This window comes from Panthera onca, chromosome D1 (genome assembly GCF_046562875.1).
Source record: "Panthera onca isolate mPanOnc1 chromosome D1, mPanOnc1 haplotype 2, whole genome shotgun sequence".
Lineage (NCBI taxonomy): Eukaryota > Metazoa > Chordata > Mammalia > Carnivora > Felidae > Panthera > Panthera onca.
In genome coordinates this window covers 6,995,884-7,023,439 of record NC_138348.1, presented here as the reverse complement: position 1 = coordinate 7,023,439, position 27,556 = coordinate 6,995,884, and the positions used below count along the sequence as shown (strand labels likewise).

General features: G+C 50.8%; 1 protein-coding gene across 4 annotated transcripts; it reads left to right on the top strand.

Moving 5' to 3' along the window:
- POLA2 (DNA polymerase alpha 2, accessory subunit) lies at positions 1–26,886 on the top strand. 4 transcript variants are annotated; one of them, XM_060607207.3, is made up of 19 exons: positions 7–895; positions 1,227–1,304; positions 3,808–3,932; positions 4,421–4,512; positions 5,111–5,168; positions 9,687–9,793; positions 11,782–11,975; positions 12,853–12,941; positions 14,177–14,332; positions 15,193–15,255; positions 16,029–16,071; positions 19,418–19,542; positions 19,836–19,874; positions 20,598–20,671; positions 23,691–23,799; positions 24,302–24,408; positions 25,217–25,276; positions 25,531–25,657; positions 26,383–26,886. In XM_060607207.3, the coding sequence occupies exons 3-19, from the start codon at positions 3,849–3,851 to the stop codon at positions 26,533–26,535; spliced, it is 1,680 nt and encodes a 559-aa protein (XP_060463190.1). In that variant the 5' UTR covers positions 7–895; positions 1,227–1,304; positions 3,808–3,848; the 3' UTR covers positions 26,536–26,886. The 4 variants fall into 4 exon arrangements, 3 of the variants coding, with proteins under 3 accessions (XP_060463190.1, XP_060463189.1, XP_060463188.1); XM_060607206.3 differs by lacking the exon at positions 1,227–1,304 and having other exon boundaries at positions 3,752–3,932; XM_060607205.3 differs by lacking the exon at positions 1,227–1,304 and having other exon boundaries at positions 8–895.
- Positions 26,887–27,556: the final 670 nt, after the last annotated feature.

Below are 27,556 nucleotides of genomic sequence, written 5' to 3'. Positions count from 1 at the left end.
GACTGCAGGGTCGAAGACGGGGACACAGAAGGAAAGACCCGCCCTCCCTCTCCCGCGCGGGGCACAGGTCTGGGAGGCTGGCGGGCGTATACACAACAGCGCCTGCGCACCAAGGCACGAGACAAAAGGGTGACGAACTTTCGTCACCGAGCTTCGCCCAGCGGGCGGTGCCCGAAATGCAGCAACCGCGGCTGGCACGGGGACGCGATTTCGATCCGGGGAGTCAAGGACACCGCGCGCCGGAGCCCAGCTTTCGCGCCTTTCGAGAGGCAAGCGCGCAGCCGCCACAGGGTCCGCCGCCCGCGGGGCCCGGGCGCGAGCGCGCGGGCAGGCGCGTTGGCGTTTGTGCGCACGCGCCCTCAGACGCGCGAGCGCGCGCGGCGACTGGGAAGGTGAAGAAGGAAGCAGAGGGGAAGGGGTGGGGTTGAACCGGGCCTCGCGCATGCGCGCTCCGCGCACACCATTTGGCGGGTTTTCCTTGATTGCTCCGTTTTGCTCCAGTCCTCGAGATGCTCCGCCGTAACTTTTAGGAAGCAGGACGTTCTCTCCAGAAGAGCGAGTTAACGAGATTTCTGCTTCCTCCCTTCGGGTGTTTGGGGCTTCTCCCAATTAAAATAAGGCGCTCCTCCGTGACTGACGCCTGGGACCTTCTGACCGCCTGAGGGCTCGGGCTGTTTGGTCCCCTTCCGTCTCGGTCTCCCGAAGGGTGAAAGGATCAGGGGAAGCTCGTCCTGCCCCTCGATCTCCACGCCGCGGGTTCCTTAGACTCCGGTCCGAGCTCGGTGGGCCGGACCCCCGGCCGTCCCCTGGGTCACCATGAGCGTGTCGGCCCAGCGCCTGGTGGAGGAGTTGCAGATCTTTGACGTGGATTGCGATGAGGCTCTGGCTGAGAAATGTGAGTCCCTCGCCTCCGCCCCGCCACCTCCCCTAGATCGGACCTCTTGGTCGTTGGGAGGTGAAGAGTGAATCCAGGTGTTGAGATTTGGGATGTGGGGACTTTGAAATGTTTGCAGCGTGCTCTTGGATCCCAACTCAAAAATAAAAATACGAAGCACCACTTTAAATCAACGCAGTTTCGAAAGGGTGCACTTGGGACATGCCAGGTTCAGACTAGGCCCGGTGGCAAGAGCTGGGAAATTATTTAAGCCTCCATAACAGAGCAAGAGATTGGGGGGTGGGGGGTGGGTTGCAATCTGGCTTTTTATTCCTGGCTCCTCCCTTTCCAGCCTCCTCTTTAAATTTCTGCTGATCCGTCGTTTCCCATCAAAGCCGCTGGTGGTCTGTGCTAATATGCCTCCCTTGAGGTGGGTTTTTCCAGAATTGAATTTGAGCTTTGGTAGGAACTGTGGGGAGCTTGTCAGCTGTTTACAGAGGGAGAAACAGCCCGAGCTGGTCCCTGAACCCCAGTCCCCTCTCCTCCGGTCCAGGGCTCCCTGTTATTGGTCAGGCTCTGGGCCAGGAGGAGTTTTTCATACATAAAACCAGGATGCAAACATGTTGACTTAACGTGAGATACCAGAATAGTCCACGTTCGTATGCCCAGTGCGTTCTTCTCCAAAATTCCTGTTGCTTCCATTTCCCAGAACTACTTTGGTAGTGACGTTGGCACGCTAGGCTTTCAATTCATAATCACTAACCTCACTGGCACTCTAACATTGCCGGTCAGACCATATTTCCCTGATCTATTCCCCTCTGCGTATCCTGGATGGCTGTTTGCCACCTTCTCCTCCTTTTACATCTTTCTGTCCCACTCAAAAGCTGATGAACTTCTTGTTTCACCAAGGAAATAGAATTGGAAAACTTCCATAAGTTACCACCGCTCCTTCTTCCCACCTACCTCTCCTTCCGTCCTATTATAATGAATAAATTCTCCATGTTCCTAGCAAGATCCAGACCCTCCACTTGAGTCCTAAATCCCATTCTTTCTCACCTTAAGAACATCACCCCAGTAATTCTAAACTCTTTATATTTTCCCTTTTTCTCACTCTGAGAGCTTTTTCCCCTAATAGCATAGAAATGTGGTTCTCGCTCCCCCCCCCCTTTTTTTTTAATGTTTATTTATTTGTTTTGAGAGAGAGAGTGTGAGCAGGGGAGGGGAAGAGAGCAAGGGAGGTAGAATCCCAAGCAGACTCTGTCTACACTGTCAGCACGGAGCCTGATGCGAGGCTCAAAACTCATGAGCCACAAGATATGACCTCAGCGGAAAACAAGAGTCCGATGCTCTACTGACTGAGCCACTCAGGCTTCCCTTGCTCCTCTTTTAAAACATCCTATTGACCCCCCCCCCCCCCATTCCAATTCTCTCCTCCCCAATGACACCAAACCTCGAAAGGGTTGTCTATATTTGCTGTCTTCAATTTTTTCCTCCCTCAGCCCATTTCAGGAAGCTTTTTCATCCCCAGCACTTTGCTGAAACTGTTCCTCTCAAGGTCACCAGTGACCTTCACCTAGCTAAAGTCGGGTGAGTTTTCAGTCCTCGTCTCAAATTAGCAGCATTTGACGGTCGTGTCCTCTTGGAAACACGTTTTTCTCTTCGCTTCTCAGACACTACACCTGGTTGTTTTCTTACCTTGGTTGTCACCACTTCTCAGCTCGTCCTGAGCCCCAGACGAGCCCCTTAGTCATCTCAGCCAGTCTCGTGGTTTTTCATCCCATGTGTTGCTCGTGATTCCCAGGTGTACATCTTAGCCCAGACCTCTTGCAGAACTGCAGGCTGGTCCATCCTACTGCCAGCTGAATATTTAATTGGCATCTCAAATTTTATGTGTCTAAAAACCAAGCTCCTGTATGTCCTCACGGTACTTCCTCTGCTGTCTTCCTCACCCTTCCAGGGGCTCAGGCTGAAAACAGCCTCACCCTTGACTCCTTTTTTGCTTCACATCAGCGAGTCCCACTGGCCTTACGCTCAGGATGCTTCCCATCTGGAGCCCAACCACTTCTTCCCCACCTCCGCTGCCACCACCTTGATCCCAGCCACCATCACCTCTCACCTGCATTTTGCCATAATTCTCTCTCTCTGTCTCTCTGTCCCTCTCTCTTTTTTTGAGAGAGAGAGACAGAATGAGTCTTCAGCAGGCTCCACGCTCCGCGCACAGCCCTGTGTGGGGCTCGATCTCATGACCGTGAGATGGTGACCTGAGCCTAAATCAAGAGTCAGACGCTTAACCAGCTGAGCCACCCAGGCACCCTGCCATGATTATCTTAATTGGTCCTTCTGAATCTGCCCTTGTCCCCTTTAGTCTATGCTTAACACAGCATCCAGAGTGATCCTGTTCTGTCCAGACTCTCTAGTGATTTTCCAAGTTACTCAGAGTGTTAACCAGGGTAATTACAATGGCCGGCAATCTGCACCTTCTTGACCCTTCGGCTCATCTTCTGTCTCCTTCCTCCCTACGTTCCAGCCATAGCGGCCTTGCTGGTCTTGCTTCTACCTCGGGATCTTTGCTTGAAAGCTCTTTCCCTGAATACTGCACGCCTCACTTCCGGTCTTCACTCACTGAAGCCTGCTCTAATCGTTGTGTTGAAAAATACCAACCCCTGATCCCTTCCCCAGCTTTATTTTTCTACACAGCACGCGTAACCGTCTAACATCCTACAGATTTTTACTTATTTGTTTTCTGTCTCCTTATAGTAAGCTTCGTGGAGACCAGGATTCTTCTGTTCTGTTCACTGCTGTAGTCTCGTGCCTGGCCCTAGTGGGTGCTGAATAAATATTGATTGAATAAATAGAGGATTATTTTCACTTTTCAAGGGGAAGGCTGCAAGCAATGAACTGAGTTCTTACTCATCCAGTTTTCCTTCCTACAGTGGTAGAGCTGTGCATTCTGTATGGACAGAATGAAGAGAAAATGGCCACTGAGCTTATAGCCTTCTGCACCAGCATAGATAACGTTCACCTGACCTCAGAGATCCTGAGCTCTTTTGAGCATGAGGTAAGAACAAAATGTAAGGAAACTAATCCTGAAATTCTCTATTTTTGCTCTTGAGGGAAGGCGTTGTGATGTATTGAGAAGCACAGGCTGTAGAATCAGGTCTGGATTCTGGTCCCGATGTGCTCTTGGGCAAACTATAGAACGTGTTTCTGGGCCTCCGTTTCCTCTTCTGTTAGTGGTTCTAATCACGCATATTTTTTACGGTTATTGTAACAATTACATGAGAGTGGGTATAAATCACCTAAAACTGTATGTCGGGTGGTAGGTCTTCAAACCATTGGTTTTGTTATTAGAATTAAGTTCTTAGAAACAAACAGTCACAGGATAACTGTTCCTTTTTAGTCTATCATGCATCCTCTTAATTCTTACTTTGAGGAATTTTAGATATATGCGATTACATTTTGAATGCCTACTTCACGGCTGTGAAAAACACTTTCTCTGTTACTCGACTACACAATAATATATATTCATTATCTTTTATTCCTCAGTGTCTGAGCAAAAGATTGCCCAAAGCCTGGCACAGAGCCTCCGGGGATGGTGGGCACGCAGGAGCTAGAGACATTGTTTCCATACAAGAACTGTATCCTTTTCTGCCCAAGGTCTTTGCATGAAAGCCACATGCTGTGTTTCATAATTTGTGTAATTTTGAAACAAATAGTAGGGGCACCTGGGGGGCCCAGTCAGTTGAGCATCCGACTTCAGCTCGGGTCATGATCTCGCGGTTTGTTGGTTTGTGGGTTCGAGCCCTGCATCGGATTCTGTGTCTGCCTCTCTCTCTCTTTGCCCCTCCCCGACTTGTGTATATGTGTGCACGTGCGCTCTCTCTCTCTCTCTCTCTCTCTCAGAAATAATAAATGAATAAACTTAATAAAATAAAAACAAATAATAAAAAGTACGTACTGGGGCGTCTGGGCGGCTCAGTTGGTTGAGCATCCGACTCTTACTTGGTTCAGGTTATGATCCCAGGGTTGTGGGATCAAGCACCGCGTCAGGCTCTGCATTGAGCACGGAACCAGTTTGGGATTTTCTCTCTCTCTCTCCCCCTCTGCCCCTCTCCTCCACTGGCTGTCTCTCTAAAATTAAAAAAAAAAATTTTTTTAAGTACCTACTATTTAGATTTCTTATCTAATCAACCATCACCTTCAATTTTGGTTGTTTTCCTTAAACACTTTTTTTAGAATTGAAGTGGAGGAAGAAGAAGAGACCCTCTTGAACTCTTACACCACACCCTCTAAGGTGAGTATAGTGTTTGGAAATGCTTTCTACAAGTAGCATTTTTTTTTTGTTTGTTTTTATTCTAGAAACATTAAAACGTTATCGCAACATTTGAAGTTCTAAGGGAGAGGATGAACCACGTATACAGTTCCTGCCACGTCTGCCTTTCCCATCACGGGCATAGATGCGCTTATATAACAGCAGTCCTTGTGACCATGAAGCTACCCTGCTTTTTTTTTTTTTTTTTTTTTCCCAGTTAGCATATCATAAAATGTTTACAAATACAGTCTCTCCATAATTACTCTCTGTAAAAATTACACAGTGTTGTATCAGGCAGAAGTCCTGCAATGGAATAATGCAGTTCTGGTGTTGGATCCCAGCCCAAGAGGTAGGATAGGATAAGTGGAATAGTGTTGCCCTCCAAGCCTGAGTCAAAAGACCTAGGTGACCTGGGGTGAGTTGTTTTATCTGAGCCGCGGTTTCCTCAGCTATACAATCGGGATGCTTTTGTTCATTGACTGAGCAGCTGCTGAGCGCCAGGCACTGTACGAGACCCTGGGTGAACAGTGGTGAATGAAACGAGCATGGCTGGGCTCTGCCCTCAAGAAGCTTAAAATGTGTAGAAATTCATAAGCACGGAGCAAGCCTTAATGTTTCAAAGCAAGTTACCCCGTGAGAAGGAAGGTGAGTAGCTCAGGTGTGCCTGTGGCGAGCAAGAAAGCTAAAAACGTGCCCCGTGGAGGTGCTGACACAAAACAGGCACACACCACATACTGTGTGAACCTCCTGCGACTTCCCTTAGCCTAAAATTGAAGAGATCTGAAATCAGCACTTGACCGTCCCCCTAGAGATGGGCTTGTCCGGGAGCCCACACCTTGCTAAAAGGTACCTCCGCTCTTGCGTTCGTTCGGGCCAGGAACCCTGGAGACCTCCCCCAGTCTTCCTTCTCTCTCACACCCCACATCCAACTCCTCCACCAGTCCCGTCGGCCCTCCTTCCAGAATCCGGGTCCTCTCCGAGCCCTGTCCGCCAGGACCTGTCACCACCAGGCCTGCAGCACCGGCGTCTCCTGAGTGAGTGGGATGGCTTCCCGTCCTGGCTTCTTTCACTCTGTCCGCCTCCAAGCAATTCACACAACAGTCGGTGCTCCGTGCCCCTTTCGGATGCAAGTCGGACTAGGTTTTTCCTGCTCTCGGCTCTCCCCTGGCTCTGCCATCGTCCCCGATAACGTTCAGAAGGTGTGTGAGTGTCTGTCCGGAGTTGGCCCCACTCCCTTGTCTTCCCACCCTCCTCCCCACTCTGGTGGTCTTGCTGCTCTTGAGACACATCCCACGTGTCCATCTCCTATGCCCCCTGCCTGAGGCGACGGCTCTGCCTGCGAGAGCAAAGCCCCCTCCTCCTTCCCTCCCCCGTTTTCTTCTCTTGCTCTATTCTTCTCTGTGGAACCCATTGCCATGAGACCTGTTCTATATTTACTTCTTTGTTTTAGTCTGCCTCCCTCCCTTAGAACGGAAGCTCCCTGCAGAGACGTTGCTTTGTTCGCTGCTGTTTGCCCAGAGCCTGGCACATTGGTAGTTGTTGAAGGACAGCTCTTCTGGATGAGCACGGTTGCCTCGGCTCCCTGCGTAGGATCAGCCAGAATTGCGGGACCCAGCGGGGCTGTCACGTGTCGATCTGACGGACAGCTTCACGGCTCCAGAATTTATCTGATCTGTCTGTATGTCCGGAGCTGATCACGTTCTTGGGGACTGACTCGTGGTAACCCAGCTCTCAGTAGACTGACGCAGAGATCAGATGCAAATTCACTTGACTTAATGTGGAAGTATGTACCCTCCCAGCGACGGAGACCTCCTACCGAGGACACCCATTCCTGCTACGGAGACACCTAGGAGGCTCAGTTATGCATCACACTTGGTGACCAGGGAATCAGAGTTGAGTGAGTCGGACTGAAATGAGCAAACAATATGAAATGTATCTGAAGCTCAGGGGAGACGCCGTGTGGGTTGAGCTAGAGGAATGTAAAATACTCAGAACAGGAGCTGGCACACAGAAACTGCTTGATCGTTATTAGGCCACACATCGGTGGCCTCCTGACAAAATAGTCATGGTCTTTCCCACACGAACGGTGCCACAGTGAGGTTGCCAGGCCCTTGTCGGGTCTCAGAGGCAGGTGTACCTGTGCTATAGGGGGTGAATGTTCCAGTGGCCTTGGTTTATCATCACTATTTGCCTCGTGCAGTTGACAGCGACTCTCTGCCTCCAGGCTCACCGTAAATCCAATGGTTATAGTCTGGCTTTCCTCATGTCCTGCCCGGCAGGGGAGAATGTGTTAGCCCAAGGATTTGAAGTTCCCAGGCCGCCAGCGTTATATTTCTAGCAAGTTAGTAAACTGGCATCCTTGGCCGTAACTTGGGTTTCTGTGTGGCGTGAGCATGTGCTCACCCCGGCTTATGGGAATATGGTACCCTCAGTCGCTTGTCCTCGCTGTGAATGAATACTGGCATGTAGTGTTGACAGACCTCATGAGCCTGGTCAGAGCGCATCCCCAAGAAGCATGACTGGAGTTGGTTTATTGACACAATCAGCTTTCACTGCGAGGGCTGAGGACGAGCACCGTGAGACTGCGTTGTCTCCCAGAGTAACCTCCTCTTGCCGCGTCCTGGGAGACCGACTGTCTTTCTCTTGAAATACTGCCACACCACCTTGGCCCCAGAGTTGGACAGCCCCTGTGTATTACAAGGGTCGTTTAAGAAAATAGTTTGAGAATGTATAGCAAAACCATAAAATCTTACCCATCCTTTGGTCCAGTAACTATCCCTAGTCAGACTCTCCCCTAAGGAAATAATCCAAATTATGGGAGACGCTGTCTGTGTAAAGGTGGGCATCTCAGCATTATTTATAATCACCCAAAACTACAAGCATCCCAGACATCCAGCAGTAGAGAAGTAGTTAGGTAAATTATTATGTAGCAATTTAATTAGCACAGCTACTAAAAAGGACAAAGTTTTTGATAATGTGGGGAACTGCTCATAATTAATATAGTGCAAAAAAAGCAGTATATGTAATATTCAAATTAAGATTTGTATTTATTTATTTAAAAAAAATTTTTTTTTAACGTTTATTTTTGAGACAGACAGACAGAGCATGAACGGGGGAGGGGCAGAGAGAGAGGGAGACACAGAATCCGAAGCAGGCTCCAGGCTCCGAGCCATCAGCCCAGAGCCCAACACGGGGCTCGAACTCATAGACCACGAGATCGTGACCTGAGTCGAAGTTAGACGCTTAACCGACTGAGCCACCCAGGCGCCCCAAGATTTTTATTTAAACTAAGATTAAATATTAGAATTTATATTTTTTTAATTGGAAAAATATTAAAATACCATTAAAAAAGAGTTATTGTAGGGGCACCTGGGTGGCTCAGTTGGTTGAGCGTCTGACTTCAGCTCACGTCACGACCTCACCGTTTGAGGATTTGAGCCCCGCGTCGGGCTCTCTGCTGTCAGTGTAGAGCCTGGAGCCTGCTTCAGATTCTGTGTCTCCCTCTCTCTCTGCCCCTCCCCTGCTTGTGCTCTCTCTTTAAAAAATAAAATAAACATCTTTTAAAAATGGTTATTGTGGGCTGGGCCGCAGCAGTCTCCAGCAGAGGTGAAAAGAAAATGGTTATTGTATAAGAGTGGTAGCATAAGGGTCTTTTTAAAATCTAATTTCCATTCCAGCTACTTAATGACGGTCTTGAGTCCGTTCTCTTGTGTTCTGTCCCCGGTCATCCCCAGCAGATAGCCGTAGTGGCATAACTTCTGTACACAGCCAGGAGGAGCCCAAGGGCAGGGAATCCACCGCAGGCCAACTGGCCTCCTGGTTGTGGTCCCAGCAAGGGTTTTGTCTTTGCTCTGCCACAGTCGTCTGTCCTAGACTTTGGGGAGCAATGAATCTCTGAGCTGTGGGCTTCATCCTCCTTCCTGGGCATGTCTTTGGATTCTTAGTTGATGAGAAAAAACCAGAAAACAGAAGTGACCGTCAATGAGGTGTTTGCTAAATAGTCTCCAACTATGAGCTCAACCGTGTTATCCGCCTGGAGTTGTTCCTATCTCTAATTTTGAAAACGTGCGGGGGACCTTGCCAAAATGAGTAGTAACGTGGTCCCATCCCTTCTGAGGAAACTGGCCGCACAGGTCAAAACCGTACGCGTCGCAAAACTCAGCAGCTGTACTAAAGCAAAGAGGTGGGGGAAGAGAGCGACCACGTGAACAATTTGACAGGACAGATTGCCTGCTTGGCAGTCTTTTTCTGGGAACTGTTGGTACTTTTTCATTATTGCCTTCAAAATGGGGACAGGATTCTGATGGATCTTGGTCATAGCCGCTACAGATTTCTGTGTGGGCTTATGCTTGGAGATGGGGCCTTAAGAACAGAACCAACCCAGTCCTACCTCGTGCCCTACATTTGGGCACCATGCTTCTCTTCCTAAGGGGCTGTATACACTCGGTTAGCAACTTGCATCTACAGTGACTGGGATTCTGTCTTCTGTTTTGTTCCTAGGGTTCTCAGAAGCGAGCTATCACCACCCCAGAAACCCCCCTAACCAAAAGGACTGTGTCTACTCGGAGCCCCCATCAGCTTCTCTCGCCGTCGAGTTTCTCTCCAAGGTATGGATCAGAATGAATCCAGCTGCCAGACAGCAGGCCTGCCCTCCCCTTTCTCTGGTTATCGCGTGGCTGACTCTACAGAGTGACCCTACGAAATGCAGGTGGACATGTACCTCCGCGGTGCCTGGCCGGAGAGCCTCGTTTCTCCCTGCCCTCCCTGCCTTCTCTTCCTGTGTGGAAAATTACCGTGTCTTCCAGTAGTTAAGGAAACTTACTTTCCACCCGCTTTTCTGGGGCTCATTTCCTAGATCAGGAACTGATATCTTCTGTGGAAAACAACCTATCTATTCAGAAGTCCTGGAGTCTTAGGAGTCTTGCCAGTCGAGACAAATAGGTTTCCACCTGCCTCTGTTAGTTCATTTGTTGTCGGGTTTCTTCTTCTTCTTCTCTTAAGCTAAAGTATTTAGTTTTTAAAAAGAAAAGCACGTCTCTGCATTCATAATGTTGTGTAACCCGTTTATTGTTCCTCTCTCAGGTTACAACTAGTTTCTGAGAGGTTGCTTGTCGCTGTGACTCTACACGGACTTAATTGGCATTTTTATCCCCGCTGCCACCTCTGCACATAAATCCACAAAGATCACATGTGATTTTTTTTGAAATCCGTAAATGACATGTCTCCCATTGGAGAATCCCATAGGTGAGGGCCCTGCCGAATCGGAGAAAGGTTTTGGTGTTGCCACATCAGGATGAGGCTAAGAAGCAGTCACGTTAACCGTTTAGGGAAATACTGACTGCCATCGGCCACCACCTGTGCTTCGGATCACGTCTTCCAGATTCAGCAGAGCTTAAGATTTCCCAGCTCCTTCTCTTGAGAAAGGAGGTGATCGCAATCATTCCAGATGAGCAGTCCTTGGACTCTGACGGACAGTTAACGCCAGCTTCGTCCACTCCTGCTCTCAGGTTTCAGACGTGAGCTTTCTAGACTTCCAAGGGCATCTTTGAAACTTGCTGTATAGACATGGTTCTCATGAGCTGAACCAGCACTATCACGGCGGTTATAATCTCTAAATAAGCAGTCGCTCAAAATGTCATGGCGTTAAAGGGCCGGTGGTCATGGCTGTCCCACAGAGTTGCTCTGGGAGGAGCTTGGAAAAGTCGGCGATGCACCGCCTAGGCATTTTTTAATGCACGCTAATAAAGCTGACGTCAGAGACTGGTTTGGTAATTTATGAAAGTAACCTCTAAATTATTCAAGTAGAGGCGGCCCTGGAGAGCGAGGTGATTAATTGAGCTCATTTTCTGTAGTCTGTCTGTCGAAAGAGGGACTCGTAGCACCAGTTGCAACGTCACCCACATAAAACTGGCCCCTGCAGAGTCTCGGCGCATTAAATGAAGACCGTTTGAAATAGACCTCTCTGTGAGCTGTGTGCACGACCAGAGGATTAGAGGGCCTCACTGTCATCCAAGCTGTTCAGCAGTATTTGTGTGTTTTTGTTTACCAGTCAGTGAGAGGAAATACGAGAACTTGTCAGTTGAGCCTTGAAGAATGGGAATATTTGTTCACCAGCTGACTGAATTCATTACATCTCCACCTCCGTAGACACTGGGGAAAGTTGATTAATTCCTTTTAACTGTGTCTTATTGGGGTGTCTACCTTAAACTACATCGTGAGGTATTAGATGTGCACAGCAACTTCGGGCTTATCCACAGCCAGGCTCTAATGGTATTCTAATAAGTGTTGAAAAAAAATCGTAAGAAACCAAGGAAAGTGATACTTGAAACTTGCTTCTTAATCAGTTCAGCGTTTGGTTTGGTTTGGTCATTTGAAGCCAGGAGAAAACCCTTTAAAATCTGTCTCTGTCTCTAAACTTACCCTCATTCCTGGAATTCCTTAAAGGTCCGGGTATGTCCGACCCCATTAAGCTGATTAGATTTAGAAAATGTGAGGCCAGCTTGACGTTTGTCCAATCCCCAAGGTGACCTCATTGTATTCCCCTCTCTCTTTAGATACGAGTACAGTAATATTTACCTGTTTTGCTTCTGATCAGTGCTACTCCCTCTCAGAAGTACAACTCGAGAAGTAACCGCGGAGAAGCGGTTACCTCCTTTGGCTCAGCACAGGGAGTGTCTTGGTCTGGAAGAGGAGGGGCTGGCAATATCAGCCTGAAGGTCTTGGGGTGTCCAGAGGCACTAACCGGGAGCTACAAATCAATGTTTCAGAAGCTTCCAGACATTCGAGAAGGTGATTGTTTTTCCCTTTGAAATTCTGGAGCGGTGTCTGGGTGGCTCAGTCGTTGAGCGCCCAGCCTTGGCTCGGGTCATGATCTCATGGTTCATGGGTTCAAGCCCCGCATCAGGCTCTGTGGTGACACCTCAGAGCCTGGAGCCTGCTTCAGATTCTGTCTCCCTCTCTCTCTCTGCCCCTCCCCCACTCACTCTCCCTCCCTGTCTCTGTCTCTCTCTCTGTCTCAAAAATAAATAAAACGTTTAAAAATTTTTATTAAAAAAGAAAGAAAGAAGTTCCAGAAACTATAAAACCACCTGGAAAGGTATAAAGTAACAAAACTTTAGCAAGGCTGGTAGAACGAGTCCCAAGGTTGCCTTTGAATATAGAAGTCGGTAGGTGTCCTCCACACGCCCCTGTTAGTGGAGGGACATGAGTGGAGGGGATGCTCTCAGTAATTCTCCCAAGTCACTTTGCCTCCCTAAAGAAAAGTGCTGAAGAAAAAGCACGTAACCATTTCCCAGTGACAACCACTTGAACTATGTCAAAAAAGCCCAAGTGAGGTCAGAGACACTCACGGCTTCTTCCTTGTAAAGAATGGAAGACGTTCCAGGTTGGGCTTGACTTCCCCTAAACCTCACTGATGACCAAAATAAAAGGAAGACTGGGTTGCGGGGATCCGTGCTGACTCTCAGGGATTCTGCCACACGATATGTGGCCAAATGGAAGGCCACTTCAGCAACCCGATTTCGAGAGATTCGTTAGGCTTTAGAAAGACGTCCTGGACGCCCTCTTGCTTCTGGCTGACTTTAATATCTTACAGCGTGTGGTATTTTTCTCCCCTTGGCAAGTGGAATGTCCTAAACATGATACTTTTTCCCCTCTGGGATTTCAGTTCTGACCTGCAAGATAGAAGAACTCGGCAGCGAACTTAAGGAACATTACCAGATTGAGGCTTTTACTTCCGTTCTGGTCCCAGCTCAAGTAAGAATTGTTCTACCAGTTCTTCCCAGTTACTGTTGTACTTTTTAACTGATGGGGAACAGGCATCCTTCTCGCGTCCTTTTTTACGTCTTGTCTACATTCTAGTTAGAACATCCGTCTTGGTCAAATTTGATAAAATGGATCCTTCTGAAGAAAGACCTACAAGAACTGTCGGGTTTTGTGACCAGAGAAGGTCATTTTCTGTGCACTTGGTTAGGGTCTTGTGCTCAAGCAAAGACTGAGGCCTTTTCCTTTTAGTGGTAAGGCAGGTGCCCCCTGGAGATTTCCTACAAATAGAAGCATTCAGTTATCAGGATATGAGGACAACGGCAAGAATAGGGAGTCTAGAAGCGGTGACTCCTAGTCTCCCCTAATCTGGTCTCTGTCCTTAGGGACCAACTGTTGCCAGTAGTATCTTGAATGGTGATATCATCTAGCGTATGGATCAGTGCTTTCTCTCTAAAACGTTTTTTAATCTAAGGGGAAATGTGTTCTAGAACATTCCTTATGGTACTTCTGTCATTGTTTGCATTCGGAGAAGATTGACCAGTTGGGGAAGATATGCAAAACCGTGTCATAGAAGGAAGTTTGGGAAAAGATTAGACTTCCTCAGTTGGCCCCAGGAGTGGGAACAGGATAGAGGAAGCCCCGGGGAGAGAAATTTCAGCTCAATTCAGAGAAGAACTTCCTGTTAAGAGACAATATGGTATGTGGTTAAGGATATGGCTCTGGAGCCAAACTTCAAACCAGACTACCCACTCTTTGACCTTGATTAAATTATGTAACCTGTTGGGCTGATTTTTCTCATTTGTAAAGTGAGTACAATAACAGTATCCACAATTTCACAATTGTGAAAATCAGACAGGTTAATACACGTAAGCCTGTAGAACAGTGCCCGATGTTCATGAACTCGACAGGCCTGAGCTACTGTTAATAGTCAAAACTCTCCAGAGATGCAGTGGGCTGCCTTGGGGTGCAAGTTTCCCTTTACTTGAGATGCTCAAGCTTAGGTGGCCGCTTAGAGGGGCTCAAGCATGGGGGTGGGGGTGCAGACAGACCAAATGCCATTTGAGTGTTTGTTCTTCTGCCGTGAGAGGCAGTGGTGATTCTCGTCAATATGATGCCCCGCCAAAAAATATTTGCCGTTTGGGATTTGCTTTGTGATTTATTCTGTTGGCCTCAGGTTTTGAGCTCCTGTCCCAAAGACTGTCATTCTTTTGTTATACCTTCGGTAGGAGCCTGTCACTCTGCTGGGCCAGATTGGCTGTGATACCAACGGGAAGCTGAACAGCAAATCCGTGATTCTTGAGGGAGACCGGGAACATTCCTCAGGGGCTCAAATTCCAGTGGATTTATCTGAGCTCAAAGAATACTCTCTATTTCCCGGACAGGTGAGATGGGACGTGCGAGGGCTGTTCACCCCGTAGTACATGTAGCGGGCTGCAGCTCTGGGGACGAGCGTTCTGTCACCGGCTGCCTGTCACTTTCAACCTGTGGCGGCGGGGGATGTAGCTAGAGCCCAGGCTCATGGGGATTCCAGCTTTCCCCCAGTGCTCTGACCTCGGCTCTGGGATCTGTTGCCGGGGTCCAGCTCCACCCCACGAGATGTGTCATTCTGGCCACATTCCTTATCCTCTTGAAGCCAGAGTGTCTTCATCTCTAAAATAGGAATAATAATTCTTACCTCATAGGATCATTACAAAAAATTAGGTCATCCATATAGAGCATAATTATTACTAATACAACCCCTTTGTTTTCTTTTTTTTTTTTTTTAAGTTTTTTATTTATTTTGAGAGGGAGGGAGAGAGAGAGAGAGAGCAAGAGTGAGTGAGCACAAGCAGGGAAGGGGCGTGGGGAGGTGGCAGGGCAAGAGAGAATCCCAAGCAGACTCTACACTGTTACGAACCGTGAGATCACGAACTGTGAGATCATGACCTGAGTTGAAACCCAAGAGTCAGACACTTAACCGACTAAGCCACCCAGGCTCCCCAGCCCCTTTAATTTGTTTTCTAAAAAAATACCCCCACGTTTACAACTACAAAATGAGATAGCTGGACTTAGTACCTAATTTTTTTTTTTTTAAGTAAACTACCCCCAACGTGGGACTCAAACTCACAACCCCAGGGTCAAGAGTTGCATGGTCTACCCACTGAGCCAGTCAAGTGCCCCGATACTTAATAATTTTTAACTGTATCAAAATAGTTTATTGCTGACTTGTCATTTATCTCCCGTTCTGCTTCTTGTCCTTCAGGTTGTAATTCTGGAAGGAATCAACACCACGGGTGGAAAACTTATTGCCACCAAACTCTACGAGGTACCCCGGCAGTTGCCCAAACCCCCCCCCCCCCACCCCCACCCCCGCTTTGCTGCAGGCACAGTACATGCAGGTCTGACTGTCCTGGAAACTCATCCCTCTTGAGAGCCTATCTGTTTGCTTCCCAATTCTCTATAAAATGGGAAGCTGCCTCTAGGCCAGGGGTCAGCAAACCATTTCTGTAAAGGGCCCGAGAGTAATTATTTCAGGCTAATTTACAGGACATACGGTCTCTGTCACAATGACTCAGTTGTGCCACTGTGGCATAAAAGTGCCATGGACCCCCCATAAGCCAATGAGTGTGGCTCTGTGCCAGTAAAACTTGATTTATAAACACAGGAAGTAGCCAGATTGCACCCATAGGCCCTAGTTTACCTATCCCTGCTCTAGGTGATAATCCTCCACTGATTTTCACGTAGTGCAAGCAGAAGTCTCAGATTCCCTGCTGTCCGGTCCTGGCCTAGGGAACTGGTACTTTAAGCACCTGTCTTGAGTTATGAGATTAGCCGTGACCTCCCATTACGTGGATTTCTTGGTCACTCTGAGCCATACAGAAGAATGGCAGGTATCATCAGATCTGTGAGCTTTTAGCTCCAAGGAGCAAGACTGAGGCTGCTTTCTTATGCATCTCAGCCCTCCCCCACCACCCTCCCTCCCATCTGCAAAGGCTATCTGCCTGGCCCCCTCCCATGCCGGTCAGGGGCCACCCCTTTTTTTAACCAAAGATGGTGCCTGGGGTAAGGCCTCAATTTAGCTTTTCTCCTGTCTTTAAGGGTGTGCCGCTTCCATTTTATCAGCCCACCAAAGAGGATGAAGGTAAGCCTGGGTCCAAACGTTGTTTTGCTAACAGTGAATATGGTGGACGAGGTTCCTCAGGCCCTGAGAAAACTGCAGAAGCTGCCTGGGCGCACCCTGGCGGAGGCTAGGGGTGACAGCAGATTGGTGGCTTCACAGGCGCTTTGTGGAAGGCCGGGGTCCGAGCGCAGTGAGCGTTGCCACCTGGGTTCTGGCTACAAGAGGCATGCCATTTGTATCTGGAAGTTACTTTATGAGAGGGAAAATAGGAATAGTTTATATAAAAGAATTTCTTTGAATGCACTGTGTTATCCTGGATGGGATCCGGGAAGAGGAAAGGGACATTAGTGGAGAAGCTAGTAATACCCAAATAAACTCAGAAGCTAAGAGTAATGAGCCAGCGTTAATTGCTACGTTTTGACAAATGCACCATAGTCAGGACGCTGGGGGCATTAGGACATTACGGGACGCTGGGGGAAGGTATATATACAGGAGCTTGGTGCTGTCTTTACAACTTTCCTATGTTTCTAAAGTTATTCCAAAATAGCAAGTTTATTTAAAAACTAGACAAATTTAAGAAACAAAACATAGAGGAAGGGAAGGAAAAATATAAACAGAGGGAGGCAAACCACAAGAGACTCTTAAATACAGAGAACAAACTAAGGGTTGCTGCAGGGGTGCTGGGTGGGGGCATGGGCATTAAGGAGGGCACTTGGGGTGGGCACTGGGGTGCTATGTGTAAGTGATAAATCACTAAATTCTCCTGAAATAATTATTACACTGTATGTTAACTAACTTGGATTTAAATAAAATTTAAAAATTGAAAAAAGTAGACAAATTTCTAAGGAAGCCCAGAGTCATTTGATAACTAATCTAGAGGGGAAGGGACAAAAAGAAGTGTTAACAGACTGCCTCAAAATAATTCAAAGCATTTTTGAAAGCAAAGCAGAAGACTATTGAGGACTCACAATGAGATGGCTGACGCCAGGGTATTGTCAACCCCCTGTGCACATTGATAGTGATGAGGTCATTCTTGGAGATGACCTAGAATCAGGAATGCAGTTTAGGAGTTTGTGACATTGCCCATTGTATCAGAAGATAGGTGTTTCTGGCAACACGAGTAGTTTGGTGATGTTAGGTCCACTTCAGGGGGTGAAACGAAATTGACATGAGATGCCCGGAGCCTCGCTGTATGCCAGGGAAGCCTCTGGAAGCAGCTGAATAGGTTATTAACAAACATTTTTGACCAAGGTGTTGAGCCGGGGACTCGTGGAGACAGAGTAAGACATGGGCCTCGTCCAGCTGGCACTTGGTATTTACTCCAGGGTTTACATCTCCTGTAGGCTCCTCAGAACCAAATTTAACTTTGTCCTCTGCCCTATCGTTGCATGAAACTTACTCTTCTCCCTGAACTGTCCATCTCATTTCATGGGGTTCCTGCTCTGGTAGACCAGTAATGCGCACCCCCCCCCCCCCCAGGCCCTGCAACGTGTGAATAGGTTACTCTATATGGCAGAAGGGACGTTGCAGGTATGCTTAATTTAAGAATCCCGAGTGGGGGGGTTATCCTGGACTGCACAGGTGGGCCCAGTGCAAATACAAGGGTCTTTGTAAGTGGGGGGGGGGGGGGGGGGGATGCAGAATGATCCGAGTCAGAGATAGAAATAATGGCAGGCTACCAGCTTCGAAGGTAGAGGAAGGTTCACGAACCAAGGAATGCCAGGCAGCTTCTAGAAGCTGGAAAAGTCAAGGAAACAGTTTCTCACCTGGAGCCTCCAGAAGGAACACAGCCCTGCCAACACTGATTTTAGGACTTCTGACCTCCAGACCCGCGATAATAAACCTGTGTTGTCCTTAAGCCACTAAGTTTGTGATCATTGTCCCAACAGCCATAGGAAGCTAAAACATGTTGAGAAGGCAGGGATCTTCGGGTTTTGTCAGTGAGAGCCACAGAAACTGGTTCGGACTTAAAAAGAGAATTTGTTAGGGGAAATCCAGCTAGCCCACAGGTAAGAGAGGCAGCTAGGAGTGCAGACTTAGAAGCAGGGAAGGGCCTCGCAACTCGAGGTATCCGGCTAGCAGGTATTCCCCAACTATGTCGCCCGGTTACCTCTGGCTGGAATAGGTCAGCTCCACCCTTTTTTCTGTTCTTGGATAGTTCACCTCAAGATTCCAGAACCAGGGAGAAGAGCATGGATGGCTTAAACTGGTCAGACGTCTGTCTCCGGGCCAGGGGACGACAGTACACTTAATTTGCAGCCCCCAGACTGCTTTCCGGAGGAGAGGGCTGGCTCTCCCAAAGGAAAGCCGATGCTGTGGGGAAAAGGGCAGTGTGCGACAGGTGGCCAAACGCCGCACCTCTGTGCCGCTCACGCGGGAATCCCATTCCGAGCCTCACACCCAGCCCATCTGGCCTCCTCCGTGGACCGCGTTCGGCAGCCACACGGGACCACCAGATGTTCCCTCACGCCACACACACTCAAACCGCACGCTGTGCAGGAGACTGCCTTGCCCTGGCTCCCGGAAAATCCTACTTACAAGCATAAGCAAAGCGAAATAAACCAGTCACCAAAAGATAGATATCGGGTGGTTCCACTTACATGAGATACTTAGAACGGCCAAAATCATAGACAGGAGAATGGGGGCGGGGGAGGAGGAGTTAGTGTTTAATGGGAACAGAGTTTCAGTTTGACAAGGTGAACAGAGTTCTGGGAATGAATGGCAGCGATGGTTGCCCGGCATTCTGGATTCTTTTAATGGCACTGCAACGTACACTTAAAAATGGTTAATGTGGTCAGTTTTATGCTGTGCTTTTTTTTTTTTTTTTTAATGTTTTTATTTATTTTTGAAAGAGAGAGAGAGACAGAGCATGAGCGGGGGAGGAGCCGAGAGAGAGGGAGACACAGAATCCGGAGCAGGCTCCAGGCTCCGAGCTGTCAGCACAGAGCCCGATGCGGGGCTCGAACTCACGAACCGTGAGATCGTGACCTGAGCTGAAGTCGGACGCTTAACCGACTGAGCCACCCAGACGCCCCTATGTTGTGCTTTTTTTACCCCAATAAAAAAGGGAGGCAGCGCATTAGCAGACCTCACCTTGATCACGTCTCTCCCGATTGCTTCCTCCCATCGCTCACGTGTGCTGCTAGCAAACCTCCTGTCATGCTCTGGCTATTCGCGTGCTTCCCCGTCTCTGGCAGCTGATGGAATATTCTTTGAGGCTGGGAATGAGGTCGTATTCTTGGATTCCCAGAATTGTACACCTAGGGAGACTCTCAATTGAATCCTGGGGCGGTTTTTTCCCTAATCGTCCTTTCTGCCACCGTTCCGTTTTCTTCTAATCAACACCTCATGATCCTTTCTGTCTTAGATTTTGAGCAAAACATGGTCCTGGTGGCCTGCGGGCCATACACGACCTCCGACAGCATCACGTATGACCCCCTGCTCGATCTAATTGCCATCATCAACCGGGACCGGCCAGATGTCTGCATCCTGGTAGGAAACCCTCCTGGGACAGCTTTGCCTCGTCGGGCAGGGGGGTGGGTACCAATGGGAAAACTGGGGAAGAGACTTTGGGAAAAGGCCCAGTGTTATAGGAGGCAGCCCCCCTCCATCCAGGGTCACAGCCGGGCACCCCCACCCCATCTGCTACCTGTCCCGGGCTCCACGCGCAGCCTGGAGGGACAGATAGATCCCGGGCAGAGAACCACTAGGAGGGTATGTGAAGGTGCTCACAGACGCTGTGTGGTTCTGACACCTTTGTTTCTCTCCCCTTGGGCCTGTTGCAGTTGGGACCTTTCCTGGATGCTAAGCATGAGCAGGTTGAGGTAAGTGACCGGGGCTGGGATGGGCAAGTGCCAGATTCTTGCGTTCAGTTGACCCTCGCTGTTACTTCCAGATTTCGGAGTTTACGCTGCATCTGTAACAAACCTAAATTAATCCCTGTGGCTAAACAGAAAAACATTGTAGCGGGGCATTTTTATAAAGATACGGAATTTGAAGGCTTCACTTCCCCAGCACACAAGGCCGTTTGGAAGCTGGGGGAGGGAAATACAAAGCTGTGAGTCCTGGTGTCCCCTTGGGACACTGCACGCGGAGGCACAGGGCACTAGCTCGGATGCAGGTGTCCGTGGGTCGCGGAGCCGCACGTGCAAAAGCGCCCCACCAGGCTGCTGCCCTCAGCTCCTTGCCCCACACCATGCTGTCCCTTGGTGCATAAAACACAAGATGCCCTTCCCAGGGCATCTCTCGGCCGAGAGTTGGTGCCTCCTGCCCTTCTCTCTGGATATTGTACCTTCCACAGAAAGGATTCGAGACGCTCTTCCTTTTAGTCTTTCTCTCAGCTTACATTCCAGAGGATGAATTCCTCCCCCATCTCCTCTCCTGCCCCCTGGTAGACTCCGCTCCTTGAGGACAGAGACACGTCTCTTTCGTCTGTATCCCCTCCAGCTCCTCGCTCAACAGCTGGCCCCTGAGGTCACTAACGTGTTAGGCAGGTGAATAAAGGCCAACGCCTACCCTCTCGATCGGTGTCCCTTCTTCTCTTGCAGAACTGTCTGCTGACAAGTCCATTTGAAGATGTCTTCAAGCAGTGTCTACGGACAATTATTGAAGGGACACGAAGGTCAGAATTCAGAATGTTGGACAGAACCTTAAGCTGCCTAGTTTCTCCAGGGCTTCCCAGTAAGAAGCTGAAACTGATGGAAAGCAATGGTAGCCCCCACCCCCTTCGTCCTTTTGAACTACAGAGAGCGGATCCAGCTCTTGACCCTCAAGTGCACCGACGCCAGGTTAAGAGGCATCTCTGTCAAACACAAAGATAAACACACTTGACAGGAAAACGCTTCGTAGACTTTCGCTCTTCCCTCGCTTGTTCTTTTACTTCCTTCCTTTTTCTCGCTCGCCTTCGTATAAGCTCATTCCATGGGAATCTTCCCAGCTGATTCTGAGAAGTGTTTGATGAGTTAGTTACCCAACAAAATCCCCAGGGGCCCCAAACATCTTGCTGCGCGAGCGATTGTTTTGGGGTGAGCCCAAGTCCTTCCCCGGCGTCAGAGCTTCCCTGGGTTTCGAGGGGCACTGCTGACGGCCAGGAAACCGTGGTAGAAACTCCCAAGAGGGTGGGACCTTGGATCCTCGCCGCAGACCGAGGGGAAGGGACGGTGAGAGGTCACAGTGGCGATGAAAGAGATGAGCGGTTCTAATTTGAGAGAAAGGGCACTGTTCCAGGAAGAGTCTAAAGCTGCATGTAGGAAGTTAAGCAGGAAGCTGACCTCCTCACTTCCTGTCCCTGCCCTTCCAGTGCCAGGGTTTGAAAGGAATTGGGGTAGGTGATGGATCTTCTCCTCCAGGGATTTGCTTGCCTGTAGCTGAGCTCATAAGAAATACACATTCCTGAGGCTAAGCTTTTAAAAACGAGTCTGTAACAAAGGTGGTTCTCAAAACAAGATGTATAATCTTCCGCCCATCCGCCGTGAGAACTGATCCCAGAGTCGATTAGTCGTAATACTACCTTCTTGTATGGGCAGCACGGCCAGCGTGGTAGGCCTCAGGGATGGGGGAAGACACCCTCTAACTTACCTGCCAGTGGGGGACTTGAGTCGTGCCAGTGACAGCCTGCATGCGACTGGGTCTCCCCTTCCCCCCGCTCCCGTCCACAAACGAAGACCATACAGTGCCTGCCCTCTTGCCTCCCACGTTGTTGTGACCCTGGCCGGGTTCATCAGAGCTGGAGAGGGCCCAGCGCTCCTCCTCTGAGATCGCCCCCCTGCCCCCTCCCGGCATCCGGGAGCAGGGCCGGTGTCCCCTTCTTTCGGGTCCCCTGGGGATGGGCAGGGACCTGCATAGCAGTGCCCAGTGGGCTGGGTGCTGTCCCTGTGACATCGGGTTCTGTTTTTGGTTCCTCGCCCCGTGTGGTGGTGACAGCAGTGGGACAAACAAAGAACAGACGGGGCATTGTCACCGTGGGGTGAGCACCCAGCGCCGCCAGGCACTTTCATCTGTGGCCAGTGTGCGCCTCAGGGCAGGGAGAGCCGCCCCCCCCTTCCCCTAACTGTATATAAGTGGTCAGCGTCTCCTCGTTGGGGGAATTTATTTTTATTCCTGAGAGCTCAGGAACGCGGAGCACAAAGCTGATTTATCAGTAAAAGCCAGAACTATTGAGGAAGCACCCCCTCCACAGAGAGCTGAGCCGCAGAGGGAGCGGCCGCGGGGACCCTCCCACCGTGATGCCTGAGGGCTGTGCAATGCTCAGCATAGTTGGAATTTTCTTTCGGATCCCTCCCCCTGCAGCCACTTTATAACCATGAGCGGGAGGGCTGTTTTCTCCTTAACCGTTGCTCTTCCAGAACCTTCGCTGAAACAGAGGGGCCAGCTGCACAGCCGCCTTTCGTGTCCACCACAGACTGAGCCCGTGGGGTCCAGAGCACGGCGAGTCCCATTCGGGTCCCCCCGCCGGGACTTGGGAAGCGATAGTGCACTTTTCCATGTCAGAGGGACCTTGGCATGCAAAGTATCTGTGGTCTCAAGATCCTTATTCTCTGTTGCAAAAGTCTCAGTTCACACTCTGAGCAGGTATGACAAACAAGTGACAGATGTGACCACAAGCACCAATGCCTTCATCCCTGTACCTGTATCTGGGAAGGCCACACATTTTAAGCAAGAGAGGGAGCTGGCAGGGAGAGCTGTTGATGAGTCTTGAACATGCCCCCAAAGTGACACTTTGGGCCTGTGTGGTTTGTAATAGGCCCCACTGCCAAGCACCGCTGAGGGAACCAGGGAAACAGGATTTTTTTTCCCCCCCTTTTCCTCTTTTGTGTGGCTGAGGAGGATAAACAGTTGGGTCCCAGAGTTCAGGGTTTTTCTTCGATTACATGTTGTTCCCTAGAGATTCCCCCCTTCTGCCTCCGTCAGGGGGAATCACTGCTTTTGCTGTTGCTGTTAAATATTCCTGTCATTTTGGCAACACGGGCTGCTGAGAAAAACTTGGGGCCTCGCTTCCGCACGCGAGAGGTACGGGGCTGGCTCGGGGAGAGGCCACCTGCGTTCTTCCCCATCCCTCTGAAGGTGTTTCTGTCTCCGTCGTAATTCAGACCGAGCGTTCTGTCGGGAGGGTCTAGTTTGATCCCTGAACGGGAAGGCCGTGTGTGCAGGCGGTCGGCATGCCTGGCCTCTCCCCGGGAAAGAGCCCCGGTCAGGGAGACTAATGCCCGTGAGCTGCATCTGTTTGCGTAGCGCGAAGACGCAGAACTTTGGGTTCGGCTCTGACTCTTTGTTCTAAACCTTGTCTTTCTAGATTTTCTATATCCCAACTTCTCCCCCTTTCCTACCAAACGGTCCCATCCCTTCCCCAGTAGAACATCAGAAGAAAGTGGAACACCCGGAAGGAAGCATGTCCTGGGTGACCTGAGCCTCGTTGAGGTAGAAGGGTAGAGATGAGAACAGTTGTCTTTTGCTCACAGTGTCGCATGGGAAACAGCACCTCTTCTAGAATTCAGTTCTGAAGTTCCTCCCTGGATGTAGGCTCTCGTATTAAGCTGCGACGTCTTCAGTCTGTCGTCCAGCTGTTCTAACTCAACTGCGCTCATTTTTCTCCCTCTTCTGATGCTTTTTTTTTTTTTTCCGGTGCTTTTTTGACAAAGTAGCTCTGGCTCCCACCTCGTCTTTGTCCCATCGCTGAGGGATGTGCACCACGAGTCCGTGTACCCACAGCCACCCTTCAGCTACTCCGATCTGCCTCGAGAAGACATCAAGGTACCAGCATCCTTCCCCTGAGAAGCAGGCAGCCCGAATCCAATGTGCTGCGGGGGACCCAGCTCTTCCCCCTAAGCGGAGGGAGGGGGATGCCTTTTGGGGGCATGGATAGGGCCTGAATTTTAAGCATCTCTTTTTTTTTTTTTTTTTAACGTTTATTTATTTTTGAGAGAGAGACAGAACATGAACGGGGGAGGGTCAGAGAGAGGGAGACACAGAATCTGAAACAGGCTCCAGGCTCTGAGCTGTCAGCACAGAGCCCAACACGGGGCCTGAACTCACGGACCGCGAGATCGTGACCTGAGCCGAAGTCAGCCGCTTAACCGACTGAGCCACCCAGGCGCCCCTTAGGCTTCTCTTTTTAACAAGCGAATGTGATTTACTCTCTGTTGGTTTGCTCCCCCTTTCGGTGGTCTCCCCAGCCCTGGGAGACGCCCCACTTTCATAGGGAAGAAGTTTCTAGCTTTGGCGTACAAATGCTCATCTCGCCCCTTCAATCTAGCGAGTGCGGTTCGTGTCTGAGCCCTGCAGCCTCTCCGTGAACGGAGTGGTCTTCGGCCTGACGTCCACGGATCTGCTGTTCCACATGGGAGCCGAGGAGATCAGTAGGTGAGAAGCAGTTCTGGGCCAGCAGGCAGGGCAGTGGCTTTCTAGACCAGAGAATCGAGGGGCTGCTTGGCAGCCTTGCCTGGGAAGTCCCTCAAGCAGCACTTTGTGCCACACCCTTTGGCCATTAGAGTTTCTCTGTCCCCAAGACGCCAACTGGGTACGTTCGTTTCTGCTACGTTCGTCTGCAGTGTCGGAGACCCCAAAGAACCATGTCTTTGTGCTTCCTTTATAATCCTAGAAGTTCACCTGCTTTCCTTCCCCTCCCACCTTCGTGACCTAGGCAGGGTTGGGCGTCCCTGCTCCGGGAGAATGAACGGGCAGCCTCCCTTACCAGAGCAGGTGTCGTTCTGCAGAATCAGACCCCGCCACACCTGCTGAGCGTAGGTCCGGCAGTTCAGTTCCCCCGTCACCGGAAGGAGTGTGAAGCAGTTGGCGTGTTGGGCGAGACGGGTGTGCGCTTGCTGGCTGTGGTTGAGGGTCACCCCGACTGCACGCCCCCACCCACTGGTGGGCCCCTGGCCCATTCTTGCACGCTGTGGTTCTAGCCAACGGCCCACTATGGTCTCGTCACCAGGGATGCCTGCCTTTTCCCTCCGCAGCCCGGTGGCCGGCTTCCCTCCTCAGGTGGGAACAGACCGAGCTCTTTGGGGGTGGGTCTTTGAACTTCCCCAGAGGTGCCCTCCCATCACCGCGCACGGGCCGCGTCGCTTCCCCCTAGTTTATGAAAGCCTCGAGTCCTCCCCAGAGAGAAACAGAAGCTGAAAAACAGGGCTCTGCATTCCGTTTCTTGCTTCTCTTCCTTCCCCAGTTCTTCCGGAACTTCAGACAGACTCAGCCGAATCCTCAAGCACATCCTGACCCAGAGGAGGTGAGCCGGCTCGCTGGAATAACTGACCGTGAAGAGTGTGCTCCGGGGTCCGGGGCTCTGACCGATTTGATTGGGAGCGCCTTCCTGGGCCACTCCCAGGGAACTCTGCCCTGCCATGACAAGCCCGCATTCTGTCCCCCAAACACAGAGGAGCAGGAAGGACAATCTGAAAGCATGGATGCAGAGAGGGAAGCCATGCGGGAAGGGTGGGGCCCGGATCAGCCACTGCTGACTGTTTCTCTCCGTCTCTGTAGCTACTACCCGCTGTACCCTCCCCAGGAAGACATGGCCATTGACTATGAGAGTTTCTACACCTACGCCCAGCTGCCTGTCACCCCAGACGTCTTCATTATCCCATCAGAGCTGAAATACTTCGTGAAGGTGGGTTTGGACTCTCCTTTTTCCCAGAAATGCCGGAACCGGTCTTTGACTTCCCCTTCTAGACCACTGGTCCTCGCTCTTCGTGCTGGGGACGGTGGCCTCGTTTGTTTGGGAGAGGTGGTAAACTAATCTGTTAGTAAAACGTGTAAGGAACAAGGCATCCCCCTGCTCGCCTGCGCCCCAGAGCATGGTGCTCCGTCGGCCCAGCCTGGGAGTCCCAGGGGCGGGCAGGAAGCCCCTCAAACAGTGGCTGTCACCTGGGGCCATGTCAGGGTGACCTGGAGAGGTTTCACACTTGCACTTGCCTGCCCCGCCCCTGAATTCGGATGTGACCTCCAGGGGGATTTCAGCCCTTTGGCTCTTTATCATCTATGCCACCAGAGGCCTGTTCCCCCGCCCGCCCCCCCCCCCCCCCCCGCCCTGCTCCGGGGTGGGTCCCTCACAGGGGATCTTCCCGACCGGTACCCCTCTGGCCAACCCAGAGCCATTTCGTCCTCAGAAGGTAGACATTTGTCCCCAAGTCTGGGAGCCGATTGTTACCCTGCCGGTTTACCTCCTTCATTCTGTTTCAGAAGCTCCTAAGGAATTCAGGGTTTTCCAATAATAAGTTAACAGACCAGACTTGAGATGGGTTCGGGCTTCCTTTCCATTTTATAAACCCCTCGCTGGGGTCTGACGGTTAGATGATTCCAACTTTCTCACGTCGGCCCCTCTCCTTTCCCCAGGACGTCCTCGGCTGTGTCTGTGTGAACCCCGGGCGCCTCACCAAAGGGCAGGTGGGGGGCACCTTCGGCCGACTCCTCCTCAGGAGACAGCGGGCCGAGGACGGGGAGGGGAGGCGGAGTCCGTGTGCGGCCGCCCAGGTGGTCAGGATCTGAGGCCCTGGTGCTCCCATCATCCCCCGTCATGCGGCCTCATGGACACGTGAGCCCAGGAGCGGCCTTCCCACAAGAGCCCAGGCGTGGAAAGGTAGAGGAGGCAGGCAGCGAGCTGGAGAAGAGGCTGCGGGGTCTAGGCCTGGCGGGCAAGGCCTCGTGCAGCTGGACCCTGACTCTGAGTCGAACTTCTCGTGAGGAAAGCTGCTGTTTCTTCAAGTACACGCAGAGTCCAGAGAGAACCGGCCGTGGACGCGGCGTGCTCCGAAAACGCAAGAAGCCTTTTTGATTTTTCTACTTGATATCAGACACGGAAACAACTTTTGGAGAAGTAAAAGTAAATTCTGAGGAGAACTTCTGAGTTTAAATCTTCTTCTGCGCTCTCTTTTTCCCGGTAGAACGAAGAACATTGCCTCCCGGACCTGTGCCCAGAGAAGGCAGAGCATCTGTCACACTGGGTTTCTGTCCAGCCCCAACCCTGATCCCCGCCCCCGCCCCTGGCCCCTGAGGCCTCTGTGCTGAGGAGGTGTGCTGGGCTGGGGCCCTGGGCCCGGGCTACAGAGCAAGCAGCTGGCTGCGTGCCCGGCCCTCCCCGCGCAGCCCTCACATGCACGCTGTGGTCCCAGCCTGACCTCTCCATCTGGAGGGGGCGGCCGCACGGAGCCGTGCCAAAGCTGGATTCCCTGGTGCCGACCCTGCCAAGTCGCACAGCGTGGCCCGGTGCTCGCCCGTAACCCCGAGCGCTTGGACAGCAGGGCCCTCCGGGGTCCCCCGACGTCCCGTGTGTCCTGGCATCTGGGGAAAGGCGGTCACTGGTTAAATGCGGGGTGGGTTTCTGCCCAAAGCTGGCAGGCTGCCCTGCCTCGTATGCCAAAGCCAAGACCGGAAACCCCAGCTCCTGGGCCGAGGGAAAGTGCGAGAGGGAGCAGCGGGTGTCAGTGCCTATGCCCTGAGTCAGAGATAAATAGGTGATTGAGCGGTGTCCAACCTTTGCCTCCCACCTGGGACAGTGAGGTGGAATCAA

What these genes read in the sequence shown, in the direction of transcription:
- POLA2 (XM_060607205.3), top strand. Translation starts at nt 817, where the DNA reads ATGAGCGTGTCGGCCCAGCGCCTGGTGGAGGAGTTGCAGATCTTTGAC. An exon ending in TGAGGCTCTGGCTGAGAAAT is followed by an intron (nt 896 to 3,807) that starts GTGAGTCCCTCG and finishes TCCTTCCTACAG; the next exon opens with TGGTAGAGCTGTGCATTCTG. An exon ending in GGAGCCGAGGAGATCAGTAG is followed by an intron (nt 24,409 to 25,216) that starts GTGAGAAGCAGT and finishes TTCCTTCCCCAG; the next exon opens with TTCTTCCGGAACTTCAGACA.